Source organism: Phodopus roborovskii, unplaced genomic scaffold, assembly GCF_943737965.1.
Source record: "Phodopus roborovskii unplaced genomic scaffold, PHOROB, whole genome shotgun sequence".
NCBI lineage: Eukaryota > Metazoa > Chordata > Mammalia > Rodentia > Cricetidae > Phodopus > Phodopus roborovskii.
The window spans coordinates 21383146-21399459 of record NW_026126459.1 but is presented as its reverse complement, the minus strand read 5'-3'; the positions used below and the strand labels follow the sequence as shown (position 1 = coordinate 21399459).

Genomic DNA, 16314 nt, shown 5'->3' with positions numbered 1-16314 from the left:
GGTGAGGGGGAAGGAAAGCAGGGTGAGAGAGACAGTCAAAGTGTGTGTGTGGGGGGGTCAGGGCAGTGGCGCTTGTGAGCACTAGAATGTGTGTGGCTGGAGTCTAGCTGAGGATGTAGTGGACAGTGACACACTGGCTGCCCCTGGGGTGGCAATAGGCAAGGTGTCCTCCTGAACTTATGACGCCGTGTCCTTCTGTTGCTTTTGGCAATGGATCCACTAGGAACTCACCAAATGTTCTCTTGAGCTTCCCAGGGACTTCCTGGAAGGCCCACCCCACCCTGGAGTGGGATGAGCATGATGTGTGGGGAGCTGGTCACAGTGAGGAGGGTACTGTAGCAGAATCTTGTCTCCTCTCCTTTCTTCCAAGACACTGTGGAACATACGAGCCAAGGTCTCACCCTATGTCGGTCTCTCTCCCAGCGTTGGCCTCCCCTTTCCTACTGAAGGAACAGAGCACAGAAATGACCTGTTACCTACTTGTAAAGGAGGGAATGTTGTGAGAGATGTCACAGCCACACCTCTGAAATGGGCCTTTTTCCAACACTCTGTTCACAGCTCTGGAGACTGGGAAGTGAGTGCTTGGTACCAGCAAGGGCTCCCTGTGGCTGCAATTCTCAGCAGAAAGGAGGAAGGCAAGCAGGTGGAATGGGAGAGAGAACCTGAGAGGCATCCTCTTTGTGATAGCTTACTCCCATATCCCCTGTTAGTATTCCAGCATCTGTACTGGTCTGCCCTTGGGTTCTGACAGGATACGCCCTCAGCTGCAGCCACTAAGAGCACTAAGAGCTCTACGTTCTCTTTTAAAAGGGCTCTGCCCACCTCCATCTCTCTCTCCTCTTTCTTTCTCTTCTCTCTCTCCTCTTTGTTCCTCTCTCTGCTTCTCTGCCTGCCTGTCTCCCCCCCCACCCTGCCCCTCTTTTCTTTTCTGCTGTTCCTGACCCCAGACGTCAGTCTCCCTCCTCCTCTCCCCTTACCCCATTCCCTTTCTCCTAATAAAAACCCTTCCCTGTGAGCTGTCTTATGGTGTCTTTCTCTTTCATGCCACTTTTAAAATTACAGCACCCTCACCATGTCCTAAGGGGTCGTTTCCAAACACTGCCACAGGGTGAACTCCATGAGCTTCAGGTGAACAAGTCACATTCAAACCATATCACTTTCCCTGACTGGCTTCTTCTCTGCCACTGTTAGCTCAGCTCCTGCTCTTGCCCTCTGACCAGCCTACATCTAGGACACATGAGCCCGGGTATCTGTAATCGCTGAACATGGCTGACCACACCTTCTCTGTGGCCAGGTCTACACATGGCTACCTGTCCTCCAGGATGTATTTCCTATGTGTGTGCAGATGTACATACAATGAGTGTCAGCTTGTGTGTGGAGCCAGAAGTTAATGTCAAGTGCCTTCCTTAATCACTGATCTCTTTCCATCTTATTGAGATAGGGTTGGATCTCACCAAGTTCAATGTGGGATGATAGACACTGCTGCCACCCTACCCAGCTTTTACATGGGTGCAGACATTGAACTCAGGTCCCCATGCTTGTGTGGCAAGCCCTTTACTAACCGAGCTGAGGGAGAGAGAGCCGACTAAGGCAAGTCTCCATAGTGCTTGCCATGCCCAAGTGCACGAAGCATTAGAAGAAGCCGGAGAGACAGGAAATAGAAGTAGATGCCTATCTAGTCTTGTCTCATGAATTATCAACCCTTCTAAGGTGTCTCCTGGAGCCACCATCTACATGGTGTTTGATGCTCTTTGGCTCTAGGCAGCAGCTGCTTTTGATGCAGAACCTGGTCTTTCGTGTGCAGCTTCTGCTGGGAGTCTCCTCTTTGAGGCCTTTGCACTTTGCCTTGTGCCTCTAGAACCACCGAGAGCCAATGAGAAATGCACATCCATCCCTAAAGCCAGAAGACTACAAACTTCAAGAAAGTACAAGGCTTGGTATGAAAGGGGTTTTTGTTGTTGTTGTTGTTTGGTGTTCTGAAACAGGGTTTCTCTGTAGCTTTGGAGGCTGCCCTAGAACTCACAGAGATCCACCTGCCTCTGCCTCCTGAGTGCTGGGATTAAAGGCATGTGCCACCACCACCTGTCGAAAGGGTTTTGTTTAAAATAAATAAATAAACAGCACAGGAAAATCCTTATGGATAAAAGGCCTTTTTCCCCCCAAAAAAGGAGTCTAAAGTACCGGACATCTTTATTTCCTTATCTTTATTCTCCCAACTCCATTCAAAGGTCTGGCTCTCAAGAGGAAACAGATGTAATACAGGCTGCTGGGTGGTGGTGGCTCATACCTTTAATCCTAGCACTTGGGAGGCAGTGCCGGGTAGATCTCTGTGAGTTTGAGGCCAGCCTGGTCTATAGAGCAAGTTCCAGGACAGCTAGGGCTACAGAGAGAAACCTGTCTCAAAAACAAAACAGACAAAAATAAATAAATAAATGTAACACAGGCAACTAGTACATTTCAAGGAGACCCCAGGCCTATTTCTAATTCCTTCCCTTATTTCTATGTCTTATCCCAGAGCCTCCTGTAGTTTATACTGTTCTGGACTCCTTGTCTCCTGTCTCACCCCATCCTTCTTTGCATTCATACAGAATTTTATTCTCACTGGACATCTGCATTTCCAAACCCAGGCATCCTCAAACTCACTTTCCCCAGGAAACCTGCTTCTGCTTAGTCTTTGTTTCCTACACTACTTCCTTTCCCCTCCTTTTCTCTTCCCACTTCCTTTGCACCAGTGTTCCTTTTTTCTCTCCTTTTGAAATACAGCTTCTTTCCTATATTTTTCACCATCGTATTTTTCTTGTGTCCCCTTGGATTCAGAGGTAGCATCTAAATTTGCTCTGTCTCTATTTTGTGGAGAAGAGGTTGAGTGCAAGTACTAAACTAGATTTGTGTGGTACCAGGACAGGCTTGAGACTGGGTGGGATTCTTAATGCTGTTTGCATTTGAGAACACATAGTAGCACATTATGCTCCTATGGAATGGAATGTACGCCATAAATCTGGAACAGCCCTCTCCTGGACAGTCATGATCCTGTTCCTCTGGCCCAAAAATGCCAAAATAAAACATAAACATGCCTTGAAAGGCCTGAAAGAAGCCCAACCAACAGAGGCTGAGTGTCTGGGGGGAGCCAGGTCCACCCTCCTCCAAGGCTGTGTGAAGCATGTCATTCACCGCCTGCCATATTTGGGGTGGGCTTACCTCTTCGGAATGTGGATCCTTCCTTACTTTATCACTATTTTTAAGTGGATTTAGGTAGAGGAAGAGAAAGAGATCTTTTCTTTACAGTATTCCTATTAATATCTTTCCCAATAAGGTAGTGTCTACCTAAGTCTAAATTTAGGCTGAGAATATAGCTCAGCGGTAGAGTGCTTGTCTAGTATGTGAGAGTCCCTCAATTCAATCTCTAGCACCACAGAAAAATCTAAATTAATATCCTCGTAAAAGAAAGAAAAAAATAGTGAACTGCTTATTTTGTCTACACAACACAAAATCACTGACTTAATTATCTATTTCGTTGAGTTGTCTGATTTAGGATAGATACAAATTGTGTCTGTTTACTTTCTAACTTCCTAATGCCTACTGTGTGTATTCTTCTAAAGGTGTGAGCAAATGATGATATCGCATGGAGCCCTCACTCTCTGACAAGCCTACGGAATGGGGAAACGGAATTCTTTGTTCAAGTTTCACCTGGAATTGTGACATTTCCTCATCAATCTGATGTTGGCAGAAAAGTTTGTCACGTTCAGAAAATGTGTGTAACCCAGGCAATGGTGGCCCACACCTTCAATCCCAGCACCCAGGAGGCAGGCAGATCTCTATGAGTTCAAGGCCAGCCTGGTCTACAGAGTGAGTTCCAGGACAGCCAGGACTATACAGAGAAACTCTGTCTCAAAACAAACAAACAAACGAAAAAAAAAAAAAACAACAAAGGATGTGTGTGTGTGTTAGGAATGTATATTTCTACACATAACTACAACTTCCTTGGTCTAGATAATATTACTTGCATGTTATGTTTTCAGGACTGATCATTTGGCTGAATAACCATTGGTGTGTTCTTCTCTGGAGGAAATTATTTCTCCCACTCTCAGGATTCCAACTGTTCTGTATTTGTGGGGGGGGGGGAGGGCTGAGGCCTCCTGGGCTCTATCCCACCCACCCACCCCCACATTCTTGTTAGCATGTCTATCATTGTCTGTTCAGCTCATGTTGAGGTAGCCATGTTGGTGAGACTTTCTGACATTTCAGGAGACACAGCCTCACACTCAACTCCCTGTTCCTCTGGCTCTTACAATCTTTTGAGCAATGATCCCTGAGCCTTAGGTGGGGGAGTTGCATTGTAGATGTATCCATTGGGACAGGGCTCCACAACTCTGCATTTTGATTGGTTGTGGTTTTCTGTAGTGGTCTCTGTTACAAAGAGAAGTTTCCTTGATGAGGGGTGAAGACTACACTTATCTGTGAGTAGAAGGACAAATATTTAGAATGTAGTTAGGAATTATGCTGGTTTAATAAAGTGATGGTTGTAGGCTCTCCTCCAAGAGACATGATTTCATTAGCCCTAGGTAGTTAGCTAAGTTTCCAGTACCAGGCATGATTTCCCTCTTTTGAAGAAGATCTTAAGTCCACTTAGAGAGCTGCTGGTTACTGCCAATGTATTCTTGCCATACTGAACCCTTAGGGTTATCATGCCACTCTGGTCATTGTGTTTATGGGCATTATAGCTGTGTGTGGGACTCTTGGCTGCTCTCTTTTTTGGAAGCCTGCATTGTACCTTCTGTTACCATGAGAGCTAGCCATTAGAAATGAGGCTTTAAGATGAGTCTCCATCGTAAGAAGAAGGAAAAAATGCAGGCAGCTATACATAGGATGCTCTCTAAGCCATTGCCACCTGTTGACCCTGTTTCCTGCTGACTCTAGGCACTCATGTTTTCTATTCTCCACATCAGCTTCATATTGCTTCTCTCTCTTGTCTCAATGCCATTTGCTTTTTTTTTTTTTTTTTTTTTTTTGGTTTTTGTTTTGTTTTGCTTTGCTTTGGTTTTTAAATCACCTTCCCACCTTCCAGTGTTAGGGATAGAACCTAGGACCTCATGTATGCTAGGCAAACTCTACTACGGAGCCACATTCCTAGCTCTTTTGCTGTATTCATTGTATTGCCTCAAAAGAGCCACTCTATTTGTGTGTATCAAGTTGGTGAGGTCAGGTGGTGACACTACCTTTGGAACAATATGTTAACTACGAACCAATAGACCAGTAAAACGGATGCATAACTTCTGGCTACTCAGATGTTTGCTTCTCCGTCCTTTTCAGTCCCATCACTATACTCTGCATAATGAGATTACATAGCTGGCTGTGGAATTCTAATAATTTCCATTTGTTCTGACCTTGTCAATTTAAACTTTAAATTGATTTGGTCTTAATTAGTTCCCAACTCTGATAATTCTGTTTTTAATTACAGGAAGCTGAGAACTTGATCCAGAGTTCTTATACGTTCCTTTGGTCAGAGTGAATCAGAGTTAGAGGAGAAATTAAGAATAACCCACTTTTGTTGCTCATGGAGCTAGATCATTTTCATATAGGTTTCCATTTTATTCATCTACTTTAGCATTTTCTTCAAAACTTTTACTGTTGAGTTTTTGTGACCACTTGAGTTGAGACCAATAATTTGAATGACTAGCTATATAGTTACCTACGTGTTACTTGTATCTTCTATCATTAGATTCCGTTTTGTAGGGACTGGTGAGATTGCTCAGGCAAAAAGGCACTTGCCTACCGTCATCGTTGGAACCCATGTGTTAAAAGGAGAGAACCAGTATGCACACATAAAAAAAGAAATAAACGTGTAAAATAAATTCTGTTTTGTTAATCTAAACAACTTAGTCCACAACAGCTTACTGAAGCTTCCTCCTTTGTGTTAAAAAGTGTGCTAGGTACAGTTGTGTTCTCACAGACCGCCCCCACTCCTTGAAGTAAACTCAATGGATATAACGGAGAAAATGAAAATTATACAAAAAGAAAAAAAGGGCTGGGCTGAGCCTAGGACACTGGCAGTTTGGGCTAAGAGGGGGGGGGGCAGGAAAGGCGAGTGAGGCTGCTAGCCCAGGGGTGGGGGGAAGACACGGAGGGTGAGGGGGGGGGAGGGCAACTGGGAAACTCTGGCACTTTTCCCACCCCTCACAAACTGAGTCCAGCTGGAGCAGACTCCAGACTCTGGCTAGGTCCTCAGAGTTGCCCGCAGTCCCTGGCCAGAGCTGCTCTATCTAGGCTGAGGGTGCCCACGTCCCTGGGGATCCCCTGGACCTGGGCCAGGAAGAGAATGAACTAGATGCTGTCTCCAATCCCGCTGCACGTACAGTTTTATCTTGGCTCCCTCGCTTCTCTGAGGTTCCTTTGGTCCCTTCCATGGCCTGCCCGCCCCCGCCCCTCCACACAGGTCTCCCTGGGTGCAGGAATACGCCAGCCCCTGTCCTAGCCATTGGCACAGCCCAGCATCTGCCTAGGTTATAGAGGAGGCTTTTTCGTAGCCACTTGAATGGGGGATGGGTGAGGGAGGATGTCGTTAGGAACCTCCAGGTGTGAGTCCGGAGCCAGGTACTCTGCAAAGGGACTAGAAGGCAAGTCTGGACAATTGTCCCCCCAGATTTAGGATTCCGGAAAACTTCCATGGGTTCATACTTAGGTCCCCCACTCACCTCCCTGGCCCCTAAATTTCCCACCTCCACCTTCCTTGCTCCTTTCGGTTGCTTCGTCCTTCCTAGTCTTTTTTTTTTGTCCTGGGTCTAGAGCTCCAGGCTTATGCCTCTGCAAACAACCCCCTCCCCTCTAACCCCAGCAGAACTTCGAGGGGAGGGGCCAGAGGCCCCCCTTCCCGCCTGTGGTTGAAGGGGAGGCTGTGCGGCAGTCCCAAGTGGGGGCGACTGGAGTCCGCCTCTGTGCCCCGCCCGATCAGGCCACTGGGCACATGGGGGGCGGGAAACTGGGCTCACGAGAGGGGAGTCTGGCCTTGGCAGGTGTGGGCTCTGGTCCGGCCTGGGCGGGCTCCGGGGGCGGGGTCTCAGGTTACAGCCCCACGGGGGGCTGGGGGCGGCCCGCGGTTTGGGCCCGTTTGCCAGCCTTTGGAGCGACCGGGCACATATAACGGGAGCCTCTGCAGGCAGAAGACGCAGAGCGCTGCTGGGCTGCCGGGTCTCCTGCCTCTTCCTCCTGCCCCTAGAGCCTCCTGCATGAGGGCGCAGTAGAGACCCGGACCCGCTCCGTGCTCTGCCGCCTCGCTGCGCTTTACCCGGGCCAGGCTCTGCCAGGCCCCACGGTGAGCCATGATCCGCCTCGGGGCTCCCCAATCGCTGGTGCTGCTGTCACTGCTCATCGCCGCGGTTCTCCGGTGTCAGGGTCAGGATGCCGGTAAGTAGTCCACATCCCCAGCCCGTTTCCCTGACGTGCATCCCTTCTCCTCCTACACTTCCCCCCCCCCCCGTCCCTCCCTCCCGCCCCAGTCCCGGTTAGAGACCTAGGCGCACAGGAGTCCACTGAGCCGAATTCCGCGAGTGATAAACTCTGTGGCAGCACCCTCGGTGAGAGTTGCGAGTGGAGACATTTGCAGGTCCCTGCGTTAAGCAAGGATATGAACTTACAAAGTGTTGGATGCGACAGGTTTAAACACAGATGTAAACGTGCCCCTTTCTACCAGCTTTGATCAGGAGGCTTCGAATTCAGCAAAAGAAGCACCACATTCAAAAGGAGAGGGATCGAGAGACGCCTACGGTTGACTTCTCAGCCTAGTCCAGGGGTTAGAGGCGGCGGTACGCAAAGGGATTCTAGACAAAGGGCTAACTCTGACACTGATGGGTTGAAATCTGAGGCCACAAAGAAAAAGAGGTTCTTCAATGCTGCTCTCGAGTTCCCTCCCCCTCCAGGCTGGCCCAGAGTAAGGTGCAGTCAGCCGGCCTTACTCTGAAACTCCTCTCTCCCGGTGCCTTCCTTGGGCTTCAGGAACTTGATGTGTGAAAAGCATTGACACTCCAACCAGACCAGCTTTCCAAATGTCCCCCCAAGAGCACTCCCTCCACTGTCTACCCTCTCCCTTCTGAGGGTCTACAACGAGTTACTTTACTGTGTTTGTAGCAGCGGATGGAGGATGAGGGCTAACAACTGCTTGTGGCTATGGTTGCAGCTGTACAGCCCTGGTCCAAGGGCGGTTACCCGCACCTTTCCACCTCCTCCCTGGGTAAGATCCACTGTCTGGGATTATATTTAGGACAAACGAAGCCTGGAAAGTGTATTAGGTAGAGAGAATTTTCTTCCACGTGTTTGGGCACGTTTCCGAAGGCTAGGATTCCAGCCTTGTCTTTTTATGTTACAGACTGTAAATCAATCGCAGGTGAAACTGGGTAGTAAGTGGGGGCCAAAGACCCTCTGCCTCTAAGATTATGAGCTTTCCGCTGCAACCCGGCTGTCTCCAGAGATGCTTTGGAAGGCGGGGCCCCTGGTGGACTTTCTTCTCCCTGGTCTGGCAGGCGCCGCGGGGGCAGGGCTGCAACGGAGAGTGCAGCAATGTAGAGCCCAGGATGGCATTTTCCAGCCCCATCGCTCAGGGCAGCGAGATAAGCTGGGGTCGTGCGCTCGAGCTCTGGGGAAATATAGTTTGTACGTGGTCTGAGCTCGGCCTGACTATATTTTTGTCCAAATTTTAAAAGCACACATCTACAAAGTTATGGTCTTGACCGTGCTCTCTGTAGCGAGCAATGGAGTGAGTTGTGTCTAAACTGTTTCCCTAATTCTCCATCGGATAGTAAAGGCTCTCGCTTAGGTGGCGAATAGCTCTCTCCGCTGGGTCCTTCTGGGCAGAGAGTGATTTCTACAGCTTTGGAGGGATCTAAACCTTCCAGTCTCCTCCTTCTAGGAGGAACAGATTCTGCATCTGACTGGTTGATTTTGCCCTCGGGTCGTCCCATCTACGCAAATCCCTCCACACTCCAGCCTTGGGTCCACAGGTCCCAAAGACCTGATGTGGGGAAAAGACGTAGTCTGCATGGATGTCAGTAATGTCAGAAACCTAGCGTCCACTATGCTCCTCCTCTCCATCTTTCCATAAGTTTGGGAAACTTCTTGGTCCCTCGGAGACTTTGACCCACATCTGCATTTCTCAGTCCTAGCTTCCAAAAGTGCTGCTGGCTGAGGCGGGAGACCTCAGTCCTCCTTTGTGAAGTGTGTTTGCGTTGGGGGATTGGCAGCGATGGCTTCCAGATGGGCTGAAACCCTGCCCGTATTTATTTAAACTGGTTCCTCGCGGAGACCTGTGAATCGGGCTCTGTATACGCTCGAGAAAAGCCCCATTCATGAGAGGCGAGGCCTGGCGGGTCGCCCCCCTCCATACTCCGTTCTCTCCGACGCCCCTCTCCCACAATGCCCCCCTGTGCCCGCCTGCCGCCACCTCCCGGGCTCTGGCCCGGTGCGCAGCGGCGACGAAGGAAAACAGTTCCCCGAAAGAGGTTGCTTTTTAATTGGCTGGCCACAAAGAATCACTTGTGCGGTGCGGCCGTAACGAGGGGAACCGGATCGTGTGGCCAGGATACTATCTGCAGCCCCTTTCGTGCCACAATTAAGGTGGTGCTGGCTTCCTCCTACCGCACCTAGGGGATCTGGTTACGGTGTTGGCTCCTCTCAGGGGGCAGGCATCTAATCCCACTTTTTACTCTCCGGGTGTCTGTCTGCCAGAGGTGGTGTCCGGAGCACCAGCCACAAAGAGTCAGCCAGCGGCTCTCACACCCAGGGCGGCCGCTCCACCCCTGGCCCTCACTGGCCCTGTGGCATCCTTCCTGGGGAACGCGATCAGCTTTCACGATGTAAACCCCCCCCCCCCCCGCACACACACACACACACACACGGCTCCTTCAGGCACTCTTGGATGATAGAGTATTCTTTCTAAGTCATGACTGGACATCATTAGCTGACACTAGGCTTTCGTCACCTCCAGCTATTTTAGTGCCCCCTGGGGAGGGGGGCGGAGTATCCAGCAGCTCTTTCCCCTTGATTGTCTCGCCTAGAGACTAAATGGGTTTCTTCCAGTGGAAAGGAAAAGGGAGCGACTTTACTCTTTGGATTCTCGCTCTCCTGAAGAGTAGAAGGCAGGCCTGTTTTTCTCCACGCCCCTTGGGTTTGTGGCTCTTCGCTATTATTCATCCTCAGCTTTTGCCATTGCTTTTGAGATTTTAATGAGAAAAACAGCGCTGGGAGCTGCCTAGCACGTGGTGCGGCCTCTTCAGTCCCTGGCACTCTGAGAAGTTTGCTTGTCAGCACAGTTTTCATGTGCAGGGAGAATTCCAGACAGCAGGATACTGGTGGGGAGGGTCCAGTCCGAGATATTCTTTGCATTCTTGGAGGACACAGGTCTAGACTGGTGAATCTTAGCCACAGCCAGAAGTTTGGAGCCTCCTGCCACCCATATTGGAGTTGACATTTTCAGACTGAGGCAAGACTTGTGGCAGGAGGGTCACTGCCTTTTAAGTTATTATTTATATATTGTTTATAGCTTCTAATGTTTGTGGGTAGAATTCTCTGCACTTTCTCTGAATTTTAGCCGTCAGCTATATTTAGAAAATCTCTCTCTTTTTTTTTAGAGGATGATAAAAAAAAAAAAAAGACATCTTTGCTCTTGAGTGAGTGCCTCACAGCTCACAGTTTCTCTGTATTCTTCATCTTTCCTGCCCCTAGATCCCTACCCAGGGTGTCACCTCCTCCTCCCACCCACTTTCCCCTTCCCACTTATCCTTCCCTGTCTCCAGCCCCCCTCTTCCATTCTGGATGGATGTAGAGTAACAACCCTCCTTTCTTGCTGGGTCAGGATTCACACCCTCCCACCCCCAACGTACACATCTTGCACAGTGCAAGACACATATGAGATATCATGGAATTCGTAGAAAGATGAGTTCTATTTGCCAAAGCTAATTTGCAAGTTCGGCCTGTCTGGTGTGGTCTGACTCCCCCATTCCTTTGAATCATGTCAAGTTGATGGCAACCTCTTTGTCTTTCTCTCTGGCTCCCTGCTCTGCCATTCCCATCCCCGCTTGGTGCAGAGGATGCTGGCAGCTGTATGCAGGATGGGCAAATATATAAAGATAAGGATGTATGGAAGCCCACATCCTGCCGCATCTGTGTGTGTGACACTGGGAATATCCTCTGCGACGACATAATCTGTGAAGACAAAGAATGCCTCAACGCCGAGGTCCCCTTCGGAGAGTGCTGTCCCATCTGCCCAGCTGACCTCACCCCTGCCAGTGGTCGTAATTTATTTATTTATTACCCAACATAAATAAATTACTTGCAGCAGATAGCTTTCCATGGATGTAGGTCTTCTCTTTGATCTGAGAAGCTGCTTATCCACTTGGCCCCAGCAGTAGGGGCAAGAGGGCAAGGCCACTTCTCGATTGCAGATTGAAACCTGGCGAGACTGTCACCAGAGAGACCCCCCCCCTCACCTAGTAAATACCTCAGGCATGTTTCTAACACTTACAGGGTTACAGATATGGTTCCACAAAATTTTCCCCTTAGGTCAAGCCTGCTAATTACTGGAACCACGTTATGGAAATCAGGCTCTGCCTAGCTACTGTGTCACCCACATCTTGTTTTCTCTAAGACAAGGGCTTTTCGGACACGGTCATGCATGTGGAGAAGAAACCTCTGTCAGGAAGCAGGGGTACAGACAGGGTTCCCACTTTGGGATAGAGAACAATGGTGGTGCCCCCTCTTTGCATTGATCCCTGCTTGGTGTTGGCCACCATTTAAGAAGCAGAAAACCTGAAGGAGTGCCTAGGCTCTGGGAGTTGAAAGTTTGGTCACATTTCTGCATGAAGGTGACAATTACTATCTCCCAGCTAGAACCAGTGCCCACTATGAATACCTGTGACTGCTTCCCAGCTCTCACACAGTGTCCCATCTCCCTACAGGGAAGGTGGGGACCCACACACAAGTCTCTTTGTCCCCTTCCTACTCATATAGAGAAGAGAGTTGAATCGAGAAGTTGCCTTTCCTGAATGCTTCCCCAACACTGATGCCTTGTATGGGGCAGACTCTCAGATCCTGTCAAGGTCTGAGGGGCCCATGCCAGGGCAGTGTTGGTGGCCCATAGGTCTTTGTGGCTATGGTGGGGAAGGGACTTATCAGTTTAGAATGGCCCTGGCTGCAATTAACTTCTGTGTCCTGCTCTTTTTTTGTGCTTGCTTCAAGGAGACTCCATGCTAATGTAAGGCTTCCTCAGCTTATAACTCTTCTTTGGGAGGGCGTGGGCTGGGAAGGGGGCCTGACTTCTGGGTCTCTTCTGCTTTGCCCCCTGGTTGCCTCTTTCCTGCTCACAATTATCCCTGGACACCATGCATGCTTTTTGACTAATAAAGTCAGAGACACCTCCATTCCTTGTGAGTCCTCAGAAACAGAAGGGCTCTGGGATCCTAACATCTCCCTCACAGAGGGATTGGGGGAGCCACAGAGGGATCTGCTTCCTCCCTTGGTTGTGGTCTTTTTAGTTTGGCCCTCCAAAGAGAGTTTGGATGACAAGAAATGGTCCCTGTCTCATCTTGTCCTTCTCTGTTTTCCCTTATAGGACAACTAGGACCAAAGGTGAGGCACGCTGTTTTTAATTTAACTATATCTCCCTCTCCCATGTGATGCATGTGGGGCATCCGGAGGATAACTCTGAGGACGTGGTTCTCTTCTTCCACCATAGGCCATCAGGCTGGTGCTGCTTCACTGGCCCCGGATTGTGCTTTCCCATGTTCTTCCTCAGAAGTACTGAGATGCTAATCCGGTCTATGCCTCTTCTTTAGACCTCAGAATATGTCAGTCTAGAGGACACACAGGGTGGTGGGGTGGGGCTTTTGTGCTGGGGCCTATCTGCTCTGCTCAGCTTACTCCTGTCAATGTGTCATGTTGCAGGGGCAGAAAGGAGAACCTGGAGACATCAAGGATGTAAGTACAAATTATCCCCACTGCAGCTCATATGCCTGTTGTTCTAAATGTGTCCCTCTAACCAACTGGTCTGTGATTCTGTCTCACACAGATCGTAGGACCTAAAGGACCTCCTGGCCCTCAGGTAAGAAAGGAAAATGTCCCTTGCTCCATGCTTCCCTTACTGCAACTGAGCCATTGTGGTCTCTAGTCTCATGTCACCACACCATGTTCCTCACCTTCAGGGACCGGCTGGTGAACAAGGACCCAGAGGTGATCGTGGTGACAAGGGAGAAAAGGTATGTAGACCCCACCAATAAGTCTTTCCTTCTGTATTCCCAAGGTCCTCTACAGGCCTGATTGCCTCATGGCAGCTGCCTGGGGCAGATGGCTCTAAAGATGCATTGCTCCACTAAAGCCTTTTTCTCTTCTGACAAGGGTGCACCTGGACCTCGTGGCCGAGATGGAGAGCCTGGTACCCCTGGAAATCCTGGTCCCCCTGGCCCTCCAGGCCCCCCGGGTCCTCCTGGCCTTACTGGAGTAAGTGTCCTTATTTCTCCTTTCTCCAGGCTGTCCCTCCAGAACTGTGGCTTCTAAATTGCTACTTTCAGTTACCTGACTGACCCCACTATGCCAGCAGTATGTACATAGCCTGTTTGTAGGCTTTGCCTCAGGCCTGTAATTGAGTGGACTCACACATGAGGCTTGAAGCTGTGGGGCTGAAGGTTGGCTTTTCTACTCATTGGGTTTCTGTAAAGAAGGCCTTCAGCTACCTGGCTTCCTGGCACCCGGTCATGAGGTTGAGTCTTGGGGGTGGGTATAGGGGTGTGGGAAAAGAATGACTGGGCACTTGTATTTCTCTGGAAGAGCAGTGACCACTGTCCTTGGAAGACATTTGTCTGTGGTCCTTGCCAAGTACATTCCAAGCAACTATTCATTCTCATGAAAGAGCCCCACTGAGTGAAGGTGTGTGGCTACTGTCGTGTTTGGAATCACACCAATCAACAAATTATATGACTGCTCAGCTTTTGTAGATGTGCCATTTAGAGGTTTGCTATGTTTTGAATTCTCCAATTTAAGTGGGCTCACAGACGCCTGCTACAACCCTTCCTGAAATATTTCAAGACCAGATTTCAGGCCTTTTCCAGACATCAACATCTTGGAGAACAAAGAATGCCTTTTAAGAGTGATGTTTTGCTTATATAACATGTAAGACTATAAAAGTTTACAAAGCAGAGTGTGAGGGGCTGAGACTACTACAAATAGTCCTTGATTCTCCAGGGAAGGGATCCGGCCACTGTCTCGAGGACACATCCCCAAAACTTTATCAGTGTCTCTTGGTAATAACTAGAAACTAGATAGAATTCTTTCTCTCCATATAAAGCAAGCTTCCTGGCAAGCAGGGATGTCAGGGCCTCTCAGCCTCGTAACACTGTTTCATTGGTTTGCAGAACTTTGCAGCCCAAATGGCTGGAGGATTTGATGAGAAGGCTGGTGGTGCCCAGATGGGAGTGATGCAAGGTCCAATGGTAAGATAGCAGTTCTTAGCTGCCCAAATGGGAGGCCATTGTTTGGAGCATCTCTTCTCTATCGGTTATGTAGAAGCTCTCATTTAGTTAGCCCAAGGAGTTTGGTTTTTAATGGTGATGGATGCTGGTTTTGAATGAAGCTCTAGAGTGAGCAGAAAGAATGAGGATGGAGAGAGGCATATAGCTGATGTATTAGAGGGCCAGTTGCTATTGCTCTTGGAATGAGAACTGAAGAATGCAGACAGCAGCTACTGTTCTCCAGCATCCACAAGGCTTCCAGCAGGAAATCTCACCCCGCAGTGCTGTCTTGGCACATGCTAAATGAAATTCAGACTTTAGTAAACATGGCAGCCATCCAGGAGAAAGCAAGGCCAGCTTCTTGGTCCAAATGGTGCCTATAAATAAAAAATAGATGGTTGAGCGGAGAGTGGGACAGAAGAGGGCACAGCCACTGGAGGCCATCTGGCCCCCACCCCTACAGTATCATTTTGTCCTTTGTCTGGCTGCGGGCTAGTAGAAGGCACAGCCCTGAAACTGACGACACAGCAGGCTCAGTACGTCTCTCATTTTTCTGTCCCAATGCAGGGCCCCATGGGACCTCGAGGACCCCCAGGCCCTGCTGGTGCTCCCGTAAGTGTTCATTCTTTTTCTCTTGGTGGCATTGCAGATGCTCATCAAGCTTCTGCATTTTGGGGGTCAACGTGGTGCCTTACTTTCCCTTCTAGGGCCCTCAAGGATTTCAAGGCAATCCTGGTGAACCTGGCGAGCCTGGTGTCTCTGTGAGTACCACAACCTACCCTCTCTCAGGAGCTTCTGGGGACAGTCTACCATCCCAAGATACTGTCTCCTTCCAGGCTCTGCCGGCTCTTTCCCACAGTTGGCAGGCCATAGGAAATTCAGCTATTACTCCCTATCCATGGAGCACTCTTTCAGAGAACCAACATGGCAGGAACCCCATCATGATACTTCCCCTTCTGGGGGTCACCAGCCCACACTGTCCCCTTCTCCCGCCATGATCTCCTTTACCATTTTGTTCTAACCCCTTTGCCTTTCTTTCTCGTAGGATAACTAGCTTCTAAAACTACCATCTTGCATTTTGCCCATTGTGTTTCTCTTCTAACCATCTCTTACATTCTCTTTTTGTAGGGTCCCATGGGTCCCCGTGGTCCTCCAGGCCCTCCTGGGAAACCTGGTGATGATGTGAGTACACCTAAGAAGCCCCCAAACCCCAGGGACGGTGTGCGCTAAGGCTTCTGGGTAGAGAGGCTTCCCAAGGAACAAGGCTGTCCAGTCCTAAATTCCAGCTGTCTATCACCCACACACCTACTTGCAATTTAGTCTGCTGGGTCTCTGGGGACTGTTTCAGATCTGATGAGAAGGAGAATAATTAAAACATCATTAAAACTTCAGGAAGATAAATTGAGAAATCAGAGAAGGGACAGGAAAACGCAAGGCACAGAGCTGTAGGGTAGAAAAAACAAAGAAAGAATCGTTCAACAAACACCCTAACATCATCTCAATTGGTAATGAGGTAGGAAAGCTCAGTCTGAGCCAAGATGTCTACAGAGGCTGAAAAGGAGCAGAGACAGGAGCTGGCTTTCCCGAGCTCTGGAGGTCAGGGCCTACAGGCCAGCCCACAGAGCTCTGGGGAGGAAAGCAAAAGCTTGCTGGAGAAGTTGGAGACCAGTGAGGATGGAAACACATGACAAAGAATAAGCTGCGACTCAGGAGAGGCATCCAGGCAGGAGGCATCCAGGGAGGTGATTAGGGGACAGGCAGCACAGACACAGACATGGAGGACACCAGTGATGCTCATGGGACTGTCGAGAAAAATGAGACCCCTCTC

General features: G+C 49.4%; 1 protein-coding gene across 1 annotated transcript in view; it reads left to right on the top strand.

Annotated features, from left to right (window-relative positions):
* The first annotated feature begins 7035 nt into the window (after positions 1-7035).
* Positions 7036-16314, top strand: part of Col2a1 (collagen type II alpha 1 chain) — a 28488-nt gene continuing 19209 nt past the window's right edge. The window contains exons 1-11 of the mRNA XM_051189783.1: positions 7036-7401; positions 11073-11276; positions 12596-12612; positions 12928-12960; positions 13052-13084; positions 13185-13238; positions 13378-13479; positions 14391-14468; positions 15054-15098; positions 15194-15247; positions 15615-15668. Of these exons, the coding sequence (XP_051045740.1) occupies positions 7317-7401; positions 11073-11276; positions 12596-12612; positions 12928-12960; positions 13052-13084; positions 13185-13238; positions 13378-13479; positions 14391-14468; positions 15054-15098; positions 15194-15247; positions 15615-15668 (759 nt within the window). The 5' untranslated portion in view covers positions 7036-7316. The remainder of the gene's footprint in view (positions 7402-11072; positions 11277-12595; positions 12613-12927; positions 12961-13051; positions 13085-13184; positions 13239-13377; positions 13480-14390; positions 14469-15053; positions 15099-15193; positions 15248-15614; positions 15669-16314) is intronic.